Source organism: Archocentrus centrarchus, chromosome 6 (genome assembly GCF_007364275.1).
Source record: "Archocentrus centrarchus isolate MPI-CPG fArcCen1 chromosome 6, fArcCen1, whole genome shotgun sequence".
NCBI classification, from domain to species: Eukaryota; Metazoa; Chordata; class Actinopteri; order Cichliformes; family Cichlidae; genus Archocentrus; species Archocentrus centrarchus.
This window is the reverse complement of record NC_044351.1, coordinates 3,748,656-3,767,459: the sequence shown is the minus strand read 5'-3', so window position 1 is coordinate 3,767,459 and position 18,804 is coordinate 3,748,656. Positions and strand designations below refer to the sequence as shown.

Genomic DNA, 18,804 nt, shown 5'->3' with positions numbered 1-18,804 from the left:
CTGTCTTAATGACTATCGCCCAGTAGAACTCACTTCCATAGTCATGAGATACTTTGAGCGTATAGTCAAAGATCACATCATAACTTCACTTCCTGCTACACTGGACCCTTTTCAGTTCGCCTATAGGCCAAATAGATCCACAGACAATGCAATAGCACTGGTTCTGCACACCACCCTTTCCCACCTGGACCATAAGAACACATATGTGTGGATGCTGTTTCTTGACTACAGCTCCACTTTCAACACCATAATTCCATCTAGGCTTATAATGAAGCTTCGGGATCTGGGCATCAGGGTCTCCTTATGTAACTAGATCCTGGACTTCCTGACAGGAAGACCACAGGTGGTGCAGATTGGCAGAGTCATATCATCTACACTGACACTCAGTATCAGTGTCCCCCAGGGTTGTGTGCCCTGCCCCCTGCTGTACCCCCTGTTCACCCATGACTGTGTTGCCACACATAGCTCCAACACCATCTTGTGTCAGGACAACAACCTGCTGCTCAATGTCAGAAGACCAAGGAGCTCGTCGTGGACTACAGGAGACTACAGGGTGGAGGGCACACCCCTATTCACACAGAGGGGGCAGATGTGGAGAGAGCTGCTTCAGGTTCCTGGGGATCGACATCAGTGAGGATCTGAGATGGTCACATCGTGTGGATTTCAGGTGGATATTTCTTTTTTTTTTTTTTCTATTGGATTTAGGTCAGGCGAATGTGGTGTCAATTCCTTCGTCCTCCAGGAACTGCCTGCATACTCTGGCCGCATGACAACGCCAGTTGATTTATCAGTGGGCTGTGTCACAAAAATTTTACCACCATAAGTGTCAGCCTTTTAACAGAATTTGTAAAAGTAAATGTTAATGGACTAGTTCTTATATGGCACTTTTCTACTCTAGCTGAGCACTCAAAGTGCTTTATACGATATAAGTAAATGTAGGCATACTGATATAAGACACCTTCTTTATGCACAAAGTAAAGCAAAACAGTTTTAAAGTGAAATACAGTATTTTTTTAAAAATCTGTCAATAACCTTATAATACAATAATAATGCAGATTTTTCATGCACAGCATAGAGTGTGTTTTACCTTGCGCTGAGACTTTTGACCTTTCCTTAGAGACTTCTGCATTACTCTGAACTCATACTCAGCCCTGGGATGATCCTATGATGACACACAAAAAATTTTTTAAACAATGATGCATACTAACGAGTACAATTACCAGATGGTTGTACTGGCTAGATGCTGAAGAGACAAGTCTAACCAAGAGCAGTATCAGTAAGGTACAACTAGACTATATGGTCAAAAAAGTATTGGGCCACACCTCTTAATGTTTGAATTCAGGTACTTCAGGTGTATAAAATCAAGCACCCAGCTACGCAGACTTTACAAATATTTGTGAAAGAATGGGTTCCTCTGAAGAACTCAATGAATTTGAGACTGCCAGCGCTCTAACCTCCTCTGGCATTAACATCAGCAAAGCCAGGAGCTTCATGGGGTTTCCATGACCACACAGCTCCTGTAGGTGTAATGTGTAGTTGGCCCACTACTTTTGTCCATATATTGTATATAGGCTTGAGGGGCTGGGCCCTGTCCAAATTATATAGTATAGAGGTAATTATATAGGTAGTTATAAAGGTAAACTGCTAAATATTTGAAGATATTCATCTCTATATGTAAACAACATACTATCTCCCACAGATGTGGCATCCAAACATAAGAAACAAACTAAAACTGAAAAGCAAATGCAATGCTATAAAAAGAGCAGTAAGCTAACAACTAATTTTCAGTGAATGTAATTAGAAAAGTCCCATCGTATCCCAGCTATGACTAGATAGCAGGCAGCCACTCATCACGTGCCGGGACAAGAAATGCCAGGAAAAAAAGGTGAATGGAAATTTCTAACCCTAACCTTCAAAGGTCTGTAACATGAAGGTAAAATTTACATGGGTTCATTAAATGTGCTAATGTTGGTTTCCATGAAGTGACCCATTATTTTTTAGCACAGACTGACTGAAGCAGTGTGCAGTGCAGGAGAGTGACTTTGCATGTCAAAGAATAATGCATTTTAAAAGCACAACAATTCAGAAGCTGGTAAGGTGATGGTCTTGTCCTCCTGGATGCCCTGCTTTGAACCTTGAATATAAGCTTGCAATTGGATTTTACCTGTCCCCCCCCCCCCCCCCCCCACACACACACACACACACACACACGCACACACACACACACACACACACACAGTGCACCAACCACTCAAACCCTCTCACACATACACACAACCAATAACTCTTTTCAAACAACCAGCCCCTAACACATTACCATTGTCTTTCTTACTGTCCTCCCTAATTCTTATAGGCGTCTGTTTTCTCTGAAGCTGGTGGAGAAAACAGCCACCAGAGGTCAGGAGAAAACAACAGTGGAGTCCAGTCACACTCATCACCTGATTCAATAAAAATGTATGAATACCACAGTTATGAAAAGACAATTTGTGAGACAATGAAGTGAAAAGCTGTAGCTAGAGTAAAGGTGAACTGAAGAAGAAAGATGTGAGCTGAAAGGAAATAATTACAGTGCTTAAAAAGAGGAAACATTATCATATTGTGCAGATTTATAACAGATATAAAAGTTGTGTCTAATGGAACCTGGGAGTGGGGGTTCTCAGAATGATTATTCATTGTCATTAAACATGTTATTGCTATTCAACTAATCTAAATATCAGTTAAAAGTTGGCCATTCTGATTAAATTGCAAAACTAATGTGTCTTTTTTTGCCTGTGTCCAAGTGTGTTTTTTCACTCATTGTTGGAGACTGTAGTTTGTTGTTAAGGTGACACAATTTGTATTTTATGTTGCCCACATTCTTTTCTCATATGGTTTTCGCTCATCCATCCCAGGCTCCATTCAGTTTAACTGCTAGAGAAAAAAGCAGTGAAGTTGGCAGAGGAGTATTATATGAAACAAGCATTTTGTGAAATTTGTCAAATTTTCTCTCTATTTATGGTTTAAAGATTTGTGTCAGAAAGCACTCAAACAAGCACAATCATGTAATCATGGTTTCATAATTAGGATCAAATCATGCATGTATTTATGTCCTGTACTTAAAATGTTGAATCTGCAGGTGTGTGTCAGGCAGTTTCTGTGTCGTAATCTTATAAATGTCATTTTTTTTCAATAAATCATTTTTGGACACAGCATAGACATACAAAGACTATCTATAAATTGAGGGGGTTGCAGCAGCAGAGAGTTTATGAAAAGTAAAGAGAGAAGATAATCTAGTAATATATAAATTTCTCCAAACCTTCAGAGCTTCCTGTGAAAAACAAATTCAGAGACAAATATTAAGTTAAGTGAAAAATGACTATGAAGTTTCAATCCATTGGAAAGTAAAAAGTTAGCCTGTTTGTGACAGCTGCAAATTTATCATGCACAAGAACATGTTTAGTTTGGTGATCTGGGCCTGTAGTCAAAAAGCTTGTGAGTTGCTCTCACTGAAGAAAATCTAAGAAAATTATTAAAATGATGACCTTTTCTAAGACTTTCCCCTGGTAAAGATGACATCCTACTCTGTCACACCAACCCTCTGCATTTCCTCCTTCACTACAACCATGAACCTCCTCTGAGCTCCATCTTCAACATCCTTTAAACCTTTGACAATGCTACGGCTCGTATCCGGGCCCAAAAGAATTTGCCAAAAAAATCCAGGATTGTTAAAGGGTTAATGTTTGGACATGTGCATCCCTACTCTGCACATGTCCAAACCACCTCAGCCTTGCCTCTGTAACTTTGTCTCCAAACTGTTCAGCCTGAGCTGTCTCTCTGATGTACTCCTTCCCAATCTTATCCATCCTGGTCACACACCAAAATGAGTGAAAAACAATGAAATGGTATTTAATAATTCACTGAAAATCCCTTTTGCTTTTGAATTACTGCACTTGCTGTTATTGTGGGTGCCTAGGGTTTCTGCAAAATGTGTGAGAATCAGTAATGAAGTCCTTAAAGCAATAAAATTAAGTAAAATTGTAATATCTGTGGTAATAAGAGGTAATGTTGTCTGATACTATTACCATATTATAATACTGGAATCAATCCTACCTTATGTGCTGAGAACTCTTGCTGACAGTGAGCAGCAGTCTTTGTTTGACGGTGACAGTGTAAATATTATATTTAATCCTGTGGTTTATTCCCTGGAACCACCCACAGTAGATTCTGTGCAATAACCAGGAATCACAGCTACAAAATGCAGAACTGCCTGTTTCTAATTCCTTATTAACAAGATAAGATAAGATACCCTCTGTCAGTCCCTATAACCTAACAACAATACAAAAATAAAAATACAAAAAAAAAAATAGAAGAAAAATGTACACTATACAAGGTGTCTGTGTGTGTGTGTGTGTGTGTGTGTGTGTGGAGAGTACTCCCTTTGCTCTTCGTGTTTTTCTTTCTATCATAGCATAAGTGTCTTTAGGTGACTGTTGTGATTTGGTGCTATTTAAATAAAATTCAATTCAGTTTAATTTTCTTAAATGATAAGATGCTTTGTCAACTGCAGTTATGGGTGGCTGTAGCTCAGGAGGTAGAGCAGGTCACCTACTAATCAGAAGGTTGGCGGTTTGATTTCTGGCTGCCCCAGGCAGCCAAGTATCCTTGAGCAAGACACTGAACCCCAAGTTGTGCTTGTGAGAATGGGCAAATGTAAATGGTGGCGCTGTCACTTGGTGTTGGCTCTCACTGCGGTATTGTATCACTTCCTGTTCCTGTTTCGGAGCACAGTGTTTTGCTGTCTGTTAGCTGTTATATCTGTATAACTCGATTTATCTGGATAATAACATATTTTAGTGTAATCTTCACCTACTTTAAATAGCATACTCTTTGCTGAATCACCTGTATTCACATTACTCACTTTATTTGTTTTTAGAAATTCGCTAGCTTAGCTTAGCTAGTAGCTTAGCCCTTAGCCGACTCACTACCAGCATGGCTTCTTCTCCTGTCTCTCCTGCACTTTCCTGCTCTGGGTGTCACATGTTTAGTTACTCCTCGGCCTCCTTTAGCAGTAACGGTACTTGTAATAAATGTAGTCTGTTTGTAGCTCTGGAGGCCAGGCTTTCTGAACTGGAGACTCGGCTCCGCACCCTGGAAAATCCTACATCTAGCCAGGCCCCTGTAGCGGGTGCGGACCATGGTAGCTTAGCCGCCGTTAGCTCCCCCCCAGCAGATCCCGAGCAGCAGGGAAAACAGGCCAGCTGGGTGACGGTGAGGAGGAAGCGTAGTCCTAAGCAGAAGCCCCGGGTACACCACCAGCCTGTTCACGTCTCTAACCGTTTTTCTCCACTCGGCGACACACCCGCCGAGGAACAAACTCTGGTTATTGGTGACTCTGTTTTGAGAAACGTGAAGCTAGAGACACCGGCGACCATAGTCAAATGTCTTCCAGGGGCCAGAGCAGGCGACATTCATGGAAATTTGAAACTGCTGGCTAAGGCTAATCATAGATTTGGTAAGATCGTTATTCGCGTCGGCAGTAATGACACCCGGTTACGCCAATCGGAGGTCACTAAAATTAATATTGACTCGGTGTGTAACTTTGCAAAAACGATGTCGGACTCTGTAGTTTTCTCTGGGCCCCTCCCCAATCAGACCAGGAGCGACATGTTTAGCCGCATGTTCTCCTTGAATCGCTGGCTGTCTGAGTGGTGTCCAAAAAATGACGTGGGCTTCATAGATAACTGGCAAAGTTTCTGGGGAAAACCTGGTCTTGTTAGGAGAGACGGCATCCATCCCACTTTGGATGGAGCAGCTCTCATTTCTAGAAATCTGGCCAAATTTATTAACCCTCCTAAAAACTGACTACCCAGGGTTGAGACCAGGAAGCAGAGTTGCAGTCTTACACGCCTCTCTGCAGCTTCTCTCCTCCTGCCATCCCCCCAAAACCCCATCCCCATAGAGTCGGTGCCTGCTCCCAGACCACCAAAAACCAAAGCTAAAATCAGCAAAAAGCTATTTAAGCATAAAAATTCAAAAACAATAAATAATACAGCTTCATCAACTGCACCAAAAAATAAAACAATTAAATGTGGATTGTTAAACATTAGGTCTCTCTCTTCCAAGTCCCTATTAGTAAATGATTTAATAATTGATCAACATATTGATTTATTCTGCCTTACAGAAACCTGGTTACAGCAGGATGAATATGTTAGTTTAAATGAATCAACACCCCCGAGTCACAGTAACTGTCAGAATGCTCGAAGCACAGGTCGAGGAGGAGGATTAGCTGCAATCTTCAATTCCAGCTTATTAATTAATCAAAGCCCCAGACAAAGTTTTCATTCTTTTGAAAGCCTGACTCTTAGTCTTGTCCATCCTAATTGGGAAAATCAAAAAGCTGTTTTATTTGTTATCTATCGTCCACCTGGTCCTTACTCAGAGTTTCTGTCTGATTTCTCAGACTTTTTATCTGATTTAGTGCTCAGTTCAGATAAAATAATTATAGTGGGTGATTTTAACATCCATGTAGATGCTGAGAATGACAGCCTCAACACTGCATTTAATCTATTGTTAGATTCAATTGGCTTCTCTCAAAATGTAAAGGAGCCCACCCACCACTTTAATCATACTCTGGATCTTGTCCTGACATATGGCATAGAAACTGAAGACTTAACAGTATTCCCTGAAAGCCCCCTCCTGTCTGATCATTTCTTAGTAACATTTACATTTACTTTAATGGATTACACAGCAACGGGGAATAAGTTTTATTACAGTAGAAGTCTTTCTGAAAGTGCTGTAACTAAGTTTAAGGATCTAATTCCTTCATTGTTATGCTCTTCAGTGCCATGTGCCAACACAGTGCAGAGCAGCTACCTAAACTCTGCTCCCAGTGAGGTCGATTATCTCGTCAATAGTTTTACATCCTCACTACGTGTAACTTTGGATACTGTGGCTCCTCTGAAAAGGAAAGCTTCAAATCAGAAGTGCCTGACTCCGTGGTATAATTCACAAACGCACAGCTTAAAGCAGATAACCCGAAAGCTGGAGAGGGAATGGCGTCTCACTAAATTAGAAGATGCTCATTTAGCCTGGAAAAAGAGTTTGTTGCTCTATAAAAAAGCCCTCCGTAAAGCTAGGACATCTTACTACTCATCATTAATTGAAGAAAATAAGAACAACCCCAGGTTTGTTTTCAGCACTGTAGCCAGGCTGACAAAGAGTCAGAGCTCTGTAGAGCCGAGTATTCCTTTTACTTTAACTAGTAGTGACTTCATGGATTTCTTTACAAATAAAATTTTAGACATTCGAGAAAAAATTATTCATAACCATCTCAAAGATTATTCTTCATGTTCGGCTGCTTTCAGCACTGCTGGTATTTGTTTAGACTCTTTTGCTCCAGTTGATCTTTCAGAGTTAACTTCAATAGTTACTTCCTCCAAACCAGCAACATGTTTATTAGATCCCATTCCTACTAGACTGTTCAAAGAAGTCTTTCCAATTATTGATGCTTCAATCTTAAAAATGATCAATCAGTCTTTATTAGTTGGCTATGTACCACAGACCTTCAAGGTGGCTGTAATTAAACCTCTGCTTAAAAAGCCATCACTTGACCCAGCTGTCTTAGCTAATTATAGGCCAATCTCCAACCTTCCTTTTCTCTCAAAGATTCTTGAAAGAGTAGTTGTAAAACAGCTAACTGATCATCTGCAGAGGAACGGTTTATTTGAAGAGTTTCAGTCAGGTTTCAGAATTCATCACAGTACAGAAACAGCATTAGTGAAGGTTACCAATGATCTTCTTAGAGCCTCTGACAGTGGACTCATCTCTGTTCTTGTCCTGTTGGACCTCAGTGCAGCTTTTGATACTGTTGACCATAACATTTTATTACAGAGATTAGAGCTTGCTATAGGTATTAAAGGTACTGCACTGCAGTGGTTTGAATCATATTTATCTCATAGACTCCAATTTGTTCATGTAAATGGGGAGTCTTCTTCAGACAGTAAGGTTAATTATGGAGTTCCACAGGGTTCTGTGCTAGGACCAATTTTATTTACATTATACATGCTTCCCTTAGGCAGTATTATTAGAAAGCACTGCATCAATTTTCATTGTTATGCAGATGATACTCAGCTTTACCTATCAATGAAGCCAGATGACACACATCAATTAGTTAAACTGCAGGAATGTCTTAAAGATATTAAGGCCTGGATGACCTCTAATTTCCTGCTTCTAAATTCAGATAAAACTGAAATTCTTGTTCTCGGCCCCACAAATCTTAGAAACATGGTGTCTAACCAGATACTTACTCTGGATGGCATTACTTTGGCCTCCAGTAACACTGTGAGAAATCTTGGAGTCATTTTTGACCAGGATATGTCCTTCAATGCACATATTAAACAAATATGTAGGACCGCTTTTTTGCATTTGTGCAATATTTATAAAATTAGAAACATCCTTTCTCAGAGTGATGCTGAAAAGCTAATTCATGCATTTATTACATCTAGGCTGGATTATTGTAATTCATTATTATCAGGCTGTCCTAAAAGCTTTCTGAAAAGCCTTCAGCTGATCCAAAATGCTGCAGCTAGAGTACTGACAGGGACTAGAAAGAGAGAGCAGATTTCTCCCATATTGGCTTCTCTTCATTGGCTCCCTGTTAAATCTAGAATAGAATTTAAAATTCTTCTCCTCACATACAAGGTCTTGAATAATCAGGCACCATCTTATCTCAAAGACCTCATAGTACCATATCACCCCAACAGAGCACTTCGCTCTCAGACTGCTGGCTTACTTGTGGTTCCTAGGATACTTAAGAGTAGAATGGGAGGCAGAGCCTTCAGCTTTCAGGCGCCTCTTCTGTGGAACCAGCTTCCAGCTTGGATTCGGGAGACAGACACCCTCTCTATTTTTAAGATTAGGCTTAAAACTTTCCTTTATGATAAAGCTTATAGTTAGGGCTGGATCAGGTGACCCTGAACCATCCCTTAGTTATGCTGCTATAGGCCTAGTCTGCTGGGGGGTTCACATAATGCACTGTCTCTCATTCACCTTATTTACTTTGTTTATACTCCACTCTGCATTTAATCATTAATTGATATTAATCTCTGGCTCTCTTCCACAGCATGTCTTTCTCTCCCCTCAGCCCAACCGGTCGCGGCAGATGGCTGCCCCTCCCTGAGCCTGGTTCTGCTGGAGGTTTCTTCCTGTTAAAAGGGAGTTTTTCCTTTCCACTGTCACCAAGTGCTGCTCATAGGGGGTCCTTTTGACTGTTGGGTTTTCTCTGTATTATTGTAGGGTCTTTACCCACAATACAAAGCGCCTTGAGGCGACAGTTTGTTGTGATTTGGCGCTATATAAATAAAATTGAATTGAATTGAATTAAACGTGCTTTGAGTGCTCAGAGTAGAAAAGCGCTGTATAAGAACTAGTCTATTTACCATTTATCTTCACCAGGATTTAGTCCTAGCTTTAAAGGCAAAGTCTTAGATAATGTCATCATTCTGAGAATTTTCTTAGAATGATGTCTCCAGTACTCAACACTCAGTACTAGGAAGCCTTCTGAATATGGGCCCAGAAACTTAGGTGCATGCCTAACTCTCTTATTCGGAGCAAAAAAACAAAAAATTACTACACTTAAGTAGACTTGTGAAGCTAAAAACACAAAAACATTATGGAGCCCTGAAATGGCAATGCTACGAAGAAATCCTGCTGTAATATTTCTGTAGAAACTTATGTGGAAAATTCTCTTCAATAAAATGTGAATTACTTTATAACAAATTTACAAATGTATAGTACAGTTTTTCCCCTGAAATATTATGGAGAGTACTGTGTATATATAACTGGTCTTTTATATATGTGTGGCTCACCTCTTTCTTTTTATCGTTGCACATAGAAAAGAAAAAAGGTGTAAATGTTGTCTGCTGTCTGTGGGTTTGGTATTACTCACCTCTTCATCCTCAAACCCAGTAAGGTCCCATTCATAGTTCAGTCTCATCTGCCTCCTTTTCCAATGCTCCATGAACATGGCAGCTTTGAAAAAGAGATTAGAAAAATATGCAGAAGCAACCAGACATCAACATTTGCATGTTTCAAATATGAAATCTGGAAAGTACTAACTGTAGGGGAAGCTGCTGGTGGTAAGTACAATAGATACAGACATGGGTAGAAACAAGTTATTTAGGTAAATAAGAGCTAACACAGAGAGACAACCATTCGTGCCTTACAGTCAGTTCTGGAATCACTAATTTCCTTGACATGCATGTCTTTGGACTGTGGGAGCAAACGAGAGAACCTATAAAGAAACCCATCCAGCTGTCAGGTTTGAACCAGCAACCTTCTTGCTATGAGGTGACAGCGCTCAACACTGCACCATCTAAATCTAAAAAATGTTCTGCCTGAAAGAGACAATTCAATTTCTCCAATATCTGCCAGAAAAGTGAAGAACAAAGAGAAGAAGACCTATGAATCATGAAACCTGAGTACAATAAGTTAATGGCCTCCAGATTAATTGAGAGTCTCTTGAGACTTAAATGTGCAACAATCAGTGATGAGCAAGAAGCAAGTGATGGCATTGCATAGAAACAGAAACAAAAAATTCAATGACTTCAGGTATGATGTCATTCTTTTAGATTATATTTAAATGGAAACAAATCAGAAAGTGGGTTCTGTAATTAGTAAAACCGCAACAGCTGCAATCTTCAGAAACAGGAGCATTTTACAAACTACACTGTATGGACAAATATTCTGGGCCATACCTCCTAATCTGTGAATTCAGCTGTTTTCAGTCGCATTGCCACAGATGTATAAAATCAAGCACATAGCAATGCAATCTGCCTTTATATTTGTGAAAGAATGAGTTATTCTTAAGAGTTCACTGAATATCAGTGTGGTGCTCTAATAACTCCCACTGTTGCAATGAGTTTGTGAAATCTGTTCCCTCCTAGATATTCCTGTAGATATTACTGTAAGTGGGATAATTACAAAGTGGAAGCATTTAAAACCACAGCAACTCACCTACAAAGTGGCAAACCATGTAAAAGTACAGAGCTGGGTCACTGAGTGCTGAAGTACATTGTGTGTAAACGTTGCCAACGCTCTGCTGACTCAGTAACTACAGACTTCCATACTTCCTCTGGCATTAACATCAGCACAAGAACAGTGCGCCAGTAGTTTCATGGCCAAGCAGCTCCTGTAGGAGTAATGTGTAAGTGGCCCAGTACTTTTGTCTATACGGTGTAGTTGTATTAGAAGATGTTGCTGACACTATTCACCTTAGCAATCAAACCTCTTTCAGTCACACCCACAATTTATGGGATAACCATGGGTCAGACTGAGCAAATTACTACTACATGCCATAAGGTAATTTTGTCTGTTACAAAATTATACAATATATTTCAAGCTTAAACACATTAAATACAATCATTTGGAGATATCTCAGGTGTTACAGTTTAATGTGGTAGAACAATTCAGATACTTGGAACAGAGAGAATATTGCCAGTCTTCTACCTGTGGTGGAAGAAATCACTGACTCAAACATCTGTCAGCATCTGAAACAAAGCTTGTGATAGACTGTTGACCTTCCCTATGTTACTGGGATAAACTCCAGGCTCCCCGCGACCCTGAATTAGATAAGTGGTTAAGAAAATAGATGGATGAATGTGTTACTAAAGTTGCTATCTTTTTTCAAAACAACCCCCTCACACCTCCAAAACACTTCTTCTAAAAATTACAAAATACTATTTGGTTAAATTCATATGAACAATTAGAAAACCCAGGCTGTGTGTTTGTCTGTTGTGGTTTTGATTGTGGGAGATAAAATATCCAAATTTATTACTTCCTCCTAACTGCTTATGTTTTTGGTAGCATTTGTGTGTGTGCATGCCGTCATTCTGTCTGTAAATGTGACGACTCAAAAAGCTTTGAATTAATTCTGATAAAACTTTGTAGGTGCGTAAAGTGTGGTCACGTTAACAATCCATTAAAATTGGCTTAGATCCACCAAAGTCTTCAAGGTCAACTTAATAGTTTATTGGTCAAAAATGGACAAAAAGCCTTTTAACTTAGAAACTACGATTCTTACAAATGTGGTGTGTATTGTCAACATGTAGAAATTATTGCATAAAGATTTAAAACATGTCACATTTGACCACTGACCTCTTTCAAGGTCAATAGATTTATCTGAAGTTCAAAGTGACAATAAATATAGAGCTATTTAAAATTATGTTTCTTACTGCCCTTGTTTGTATTGACAGCATGTAGGCATATGGGGATCCTTAATATCAAGTTACTTTGGATGTCTGACCTCTACTTCAAGGTCAAATAAAGATCTTTCTTTCTACCCTTATCTGAATGGGCTCCTGGAGTGCCTCTTGTTCTTGGATATGGGGTGGTTTTAGCTGAGGAGGTAGAGGAAGTCACCTACTAATCAGAAGGTTGGCAGTTTGATCCCTGGCTGCTCCAGTCTGCATGCCAAAGTATCCTTGGGCAAGATACTGAACACCAAGTTGCTCACCGATGCAACCATCAGAATATGAATGTGTGTGGATGATAGATATAAAGCACTTAAGCATAGAAAGAAGCGCTTGCATGACTGTGTGTGAATGAAGCATGTTGTATAAAGTGATATACAGGTCATAAAATTAGAATATCATGAAAAAGTTGATTTATTTCAGTAATTCCATTCAAAACATGAAACTTGTATATTATATTCATTCATTACACACAGACTGATATATTTCAAATGTTTATTTCTTTTAATTTTGATGATTATAACTGACAACTAATGAAAACCTCAAATTCTGTATCTCAGAAAATTAGAATATTACTTCAGACCAATACAAAAAAAGGATTTTTAGAAATGTTGGCCAACTGAAAAGTATGAACATGAAAACTATGAGCATGTACAGCACTCAGTACTTAGTTGGGGCTCCTTTTGCCTGGATTACTGCAGTAATGCAGCGTGGCATAGAGTCGATCAGTCTGTGGCACTGCTCAGGTGTTATGAGAGCCCAGGTTGCTCTGATAGTGGCCTTCAGCTCTTCTGAATTGTTGGGTCTGGTGTATCGCATCTTCCTCTTCACAATAGCCCATAGATTTTCTATGGGGTTAAAGGTCAGGCGAGTTTGCTGGCCAATTAAGAACAGGGATACCCTGGTCCTTAAAGCAGGTACTGGTAGCTTTGGCACTGTGTGCAGGTGCCAAGTCCTGTTGGAAAATGAAATCTGCATCTCCATAAAGTTGGTCAGCAGCAGGAAGCATGAAATGCTCTAAAAATTCCTGGTAGACGGCCGCGTTGACCTTGGACCTCAGAAAACACAGTGGACAAACAGCAGCAGATGACACGGCACCCCAAACCATCACTGACTGTGGAAACTTTACACTGGACCTAAGCCAACATGGATTCTGTGCCTCTCTTCTCTTCCTCCAGACTCTGGGACCTTGATTTCCAAAGGAAATGCAACATTGACTTTGGTCAGAGAACATAACTTTGGAGCACTCAGCAGCAGTCCAGTCCTTTTTGTCTTTAGTCCAGGCGAGACGCTTCTGACACCGTCTCTTGTTCCAGAGTGGCTCGACACGAGAACTGCGACAGCTGAAACCCATGTCTGCATACGTCTGTGTGTGGTGGTTCTTGAAGCTCTGACTCCAGCTGCAGTCCACTCTTTGTGAATCTCCCCCACATTTTTTAATGGCTTTGTTCCACAATCCTCTCCAGGGTGCAGTTATCACTATTGTTGTACACTTTTTTCTACCACATCTTTTCCTTCCCTTCACCTCTCTATTAATGTGCTTGGACACAGAGCTCTGTGAGCAGCCAGCCTCTTTAGCAATGACCTTTTTTGTCTTGCCCTCCTTGTGCAAGGTGTCAAAAAACAACTGTCAAGTCAGCAGTCTTCCCCATGATTGTGTAGCCTACAGAACTAGACTGAAAGACCATTTAAAGGCCTTTGCAGGTGTTTTGAGTTAATTAGCTGATTAGAGTGTGGCACCAGGTGTCTTCAATTTTGAACCTTTTCACAATATTCTAATTTTCTGAGATACTGAATTTGGGGTTTTCATTAGCTGTCAGTTATAATCATCAAAATTAAAAGAAATAAACATTTGAAATATATCAGTCTGTGTGTAATGAATGAATATAATATACAAATATCACTTGTTGAATGGAATTACTGAAATAAATCAACTTTTTCATAGTATTCTAATTTTATGACAGCATCTGTATAAGAGTCAGTCCATTTACCATGTATATGTTCTATTTTTTAACAAATGATAGCCCTCTTTAGGCACACATGGAATCTTGTGGTCTAAAAAACACGTGTATTTATGCTTTGACATGGTGAAAAAAAATGCAAATACAGAAAAAAAAATTCCATGATGTGAAAAAAAAAATTGAAAGGACAAAAATCCTTTTAGTCAAATGTGGAGTACCAGTTTTCCACCCCACGAAGAGGAGATGGCAGATTTAGAAGACCTGGGCATCTAAAGGTCATAATTCAATCCATCAACCCCTTTCCTTAACTACTTTTCCACCTTTGGGTTGCATGGAATCAAGAGTCAAAAATAAAATCAGTAGAGGACTGAAAACCAACTTGTGCTGTAAGTCATTATCAGATGATAATCATACATCTCAGATTATCACATTATTGGCTACTTCACAAACAAGGCATAGATTAAATCAGGAATAGACTAGACAGCTGTGTGAATTAGATTTCAGTCCAAGTCTGTCACAACCATCACTCTTGCTTGAGGTCAGATTTAAATTCTTGAACCTCTGGGCCTCTAAAATAGAGCCTCAAAGGTAGATGTGTAGTCCTCATAGCTATCAACAGAACCCACTGCCTAGCTTTACAACTTTATAACCTGTTTTTTTTTGTTGGTTTTTTTGCAAATGCAAAGAAAAAATTATATATATACTAACCCTCATTTCTTTATATTTTACTAGAGAAATGAGAACTAGGTGCAGCAATTTACTGAAACATGGAAATACATTGAACAGTATATGAGGGAAAAACAATTCTTTAGAATTCTAAAGAGTCTAACTGGTATAATGAACTACATTCTTCACACACACACACACGCACTCACACACACACACACACACACACACACACACACACACACACACACACACACACACACACAGACACACACACACACACACACACACACACACATGCGCTGGAGATGTTTTAGGGCTTACAGCTCCTAATTGGGTTAGGAGGATTGGGTTGGCTTGTGGGAACTGTGAATAAGTTCTATTGATGTTATTGCACTGGTAGCTCAGTGCAATAACATCAATAGAAGACAGCTACTATTGAAGCTGGAGATCCAGAATTACAGCACAGTGGGAACAATAGTGAGCAGTATGGATATAATATAAGCTGGCCACAGGAGGAGATAGATGCAACTGATGTCAAGATGAAAAAACTCCTCACAAGCTGTACCCAAAGTCCAGCACCCTGAGGCTCTATGAGCAACTGAAAGAGGGAGGGCAAGGATTAGTGAGTGTCAGAGCCACAATCCAGGATGAAGCACAGAGCATCTGCAAATACATACAGAAAAATGGCCCCCTGAGATGAGCTGCTCCAAGAGTGCCTCAGGCAGCTGAGATGATGAGAAGCATACCATCAACAGATAGAGGAAGTGGCTGACATCAAGAAATCCTACCATTGGCTAGAAAAGACCAGCCTAAAGGCCCTAAGCATCAGATTCATAGAGGTGGGAGTCTATCACAGCCAACAAGACCAAAGTTGCAGATTGTGCAAAGATGCCCCAGACACTATCCAACACATAGTATAGCAGGTCCGATGGGACTTTGAGTTCCAGACAGACAAGCAGCTGCTGGCCAACCAACCATAGTGGTGGCTGAAAGTAGCAGAAGATTGCAGTTGTGACAGATGTGGCAATCCAAGCAGGCAGCAACATCAGCAACACACACACACACACACACACACACACACCCACACACACACACACACACACACACACACACACATACATACACGCACATCATATGTCAGGTGTATCTTTTGCTGTTCTTGGTAGTTGCTGTAATTCCTTGGCACAAAGTTGAAAAAATTTCAACCGGGGACCTGCCCGTTATTTTGTCAGGTTTTTTTTTTATTTGTTATTTTGTTTATTTTATTTTGTTATTTTTCATCAGTATAAGTTGCTGAATTTTCTTGACATTCTGTGGTGTCTGGTCTGGTCTTCCTGTGTGTTAGGGACAGAGTGGAAGATAAAGGGGGGTGGCTGTGGCTCAGGGGGTAGAGCTGGTCACCCACTAATTGGAAGGTTGGCAGTTTGATTCCTGGCTGCTCTGGACCGCATGCCAAAGTTTCCTTGGGCAAGATACTGAACCCCAAATTGCTCTCCCATGCAACCATCGGAGTATGAATGTGTGAATGCAAATGTCTAAGTGTTAGTTAGAGCAGAAAAGTGCTATACAATTAGTCCATTTAGCATATTTATGGAAGATATTTGGACATGTTACTGTAGGGGAAAAAACATTTTGGTAGGTTTAGATAACTTAATATATAAAATCATCATTTCAAAAGTGCATTTTGTATTTACTTGGATTATCTTTGTCAAGCAATATAATTTGTTTTATGATCTGAAACATATCAGCGTGACAAATATGCTAAAAAAAAAAAAAATCAGTAATGGGGAAATATTTTTTCACAGCACTGTAAAGTGGACACATATTCTATTGTTGTATTTTTGAATGAGCTGATGTATCTTCACTCACCCCAGAGAGCCATGAATATAGAGAAGAAAACAGTGGCAGGATTGTCAAACAGATGACTGGCCCGGGCAGTTCCACAGGCAGTACTAAGTTTCCAGTAGCTGCACACTCTGTCACATAGTGGACACATGGTGATGTTGTTCTTTGGATGGCAAATCTCCATGCTAGAATTAACAGAAAGGCACATGGACACATATGGAGTTGTACTGTATTTCTATTACTTTTAGATGACATTGGCACATATAACCCATCATTACTTGCCTAATGCAACACTCACACTCACACTATCCTAGCCTAATCTTAAATAACACATAAATTTAATGATTTGATATTTGTTTAAAAAAAAAAGAAAAGAAAAAAAGTCACACGTTCACAATCCAACTATATAAAAAGATGTATAATTCATAACACAAGCAACACAACAGCAAGTGTGTAGTGCAACACATAATCCAAAGCTGGGGCCTTTTATTATTATTCTCTCTTTAGCCAGTAGAGTTGAGCTTTTTTTTTCTTAGCAGCTAATAGAGCCAACTTACAGCTATGAAAGATGGAAAACAAACAGATAAATGAATGTTAGGAATAAAGAACTTTCTTTGTTTTTAAATTTCCTTTTCATTTTTTTGTTATGAATAGAAGAACTTCTAAAATGTTTGTAATGGAGGCTCACTGTCCCAAAAATTTTCCTTTTTGTAACTTTTTTTACACATAGAAAAAATATAAAATTGTTATGTTAACTAGTGGTTGTATTTAACCAACTGTATTGTATTTAAAGGTCTACTCAGTAAAACTCTATGTCAAGTATTCATACATATTCTTTAGATAATAATGTAGATAATAGACAAATTTAACATTGATGTCCTTCTGATGTGACAAATGATAAGGTGAATGTAGCACTCAATGTCTTTTTTCATCTTATTGCAAATATAACTGAACATTTTTAGTGTTTGATCAGATTTCACCAAAGTATTTGACAATGCAAGCAAAACAAAGATCTTCCTATATACACAAAGTCTGTGTCTGTTTGTTTGCCCATGAACTCTTCCTATATCAGGGGAAGAGCAACCAAATTTGCTACAGAAGTACATCTTAGGCCTCTGAAGGTTCTTATTTATATCAGATATTATGATGTATTATGATATCATCATGCTGCCTGGAAACCATCTAATGATCAAAAATTTCCGATTTACACATTTCTCCACCCCATAACATAACACCTTATAAAAGGATCAAATCTTTTTCATTTCACTTCAATAACATCTCATTGATCTGTACATCCATCCATTCATCCATTCTCTTCCGCTTATCCGGGGCTGGGTCACGGAGCCTAAGCAGAGAAGCCCAGGCTTCTCTCTCCCCAGCCACCTCCTCCAGCTCATCTGGAGGGACCCCAAGGCATTCCCAGGCCAGCCGAGAGATATAATCTCCCCAGCGTGTCCTGGGTCTACCATGGGGCCTCCTCCTGGTGGAACATGCCTGGAACACATCACCCAAGAGGCGGCCAGGAGGCATCCTAATCAGATGCCTGAGCCACCTCAACTGGCTCCCTTCGATGTGGAGGAGTAGCGGCTCTACTCTGAGCCCCTCCCGAATGGCCGCACTCCTCACCTTATCTCTAAGGGAGAGGCCAGCCACCCATTCGAAGGAAACTCAATTCTGCCACTTGTCTTCGCGATCTTATTCTTTCTCTCATTCTTTCTAAGCTCGTGACCATAGGTGAGGGTAGGAACAGAGATCAACTGGTAAATTGAGAGCTTTGCTTTTACACTAAGCTCCCTCTTCACCACGACAGACCGGTGCAGCATCCGCATCACCGCAGAAGCAGCCCCGATCCATCTGTCAATCTCCCGCTCCCTTCTCCCATCACTCGTGAACAAGACCCAAAGATACTTGAACTCCTTCACTTGGGGCAGGAACTCATCCCTGAGCCGGAGAGGGCACTCCACCCTTTTCCGGCTGAGGACCATGGCCTCAGACTTAGAGGTTCTTTTTCTCATGCCAGCCACTTCACACTCGGCTGCGAACCGTTCCACTGTGAGCTGGAGGCCACCACCTGATGAAGCCAAAAGGACTGCATCATCTGC

At 40.0% G+C, this 18,804-nt stretch overlaps 1 protein-coding gene across 1 annotated transcript in view; it reads right to left on the bottom strand.

The window, feature by feature from the left end:
• LOC115781621 (anoctamin-1-like) overlaps positions 1–18,804 on the bottom strand; it is a 90,192-nt gene that overhangs the window by 30,666 nt on the left and 40,722 nt on the right. The window contains 4 exon segments of the mRNA XM_030731379.1: positions 1,088–1,162; positions 3,296–3,307; positions 9,926–10,008; positions 16,727–16,887. Coding sequence (XP_030587239.1) covers positions 1,088–1,162; positions 3,296–3,307; positions 9,926–10,008; positions 16,727–16,887 — 331 coding nt within the window.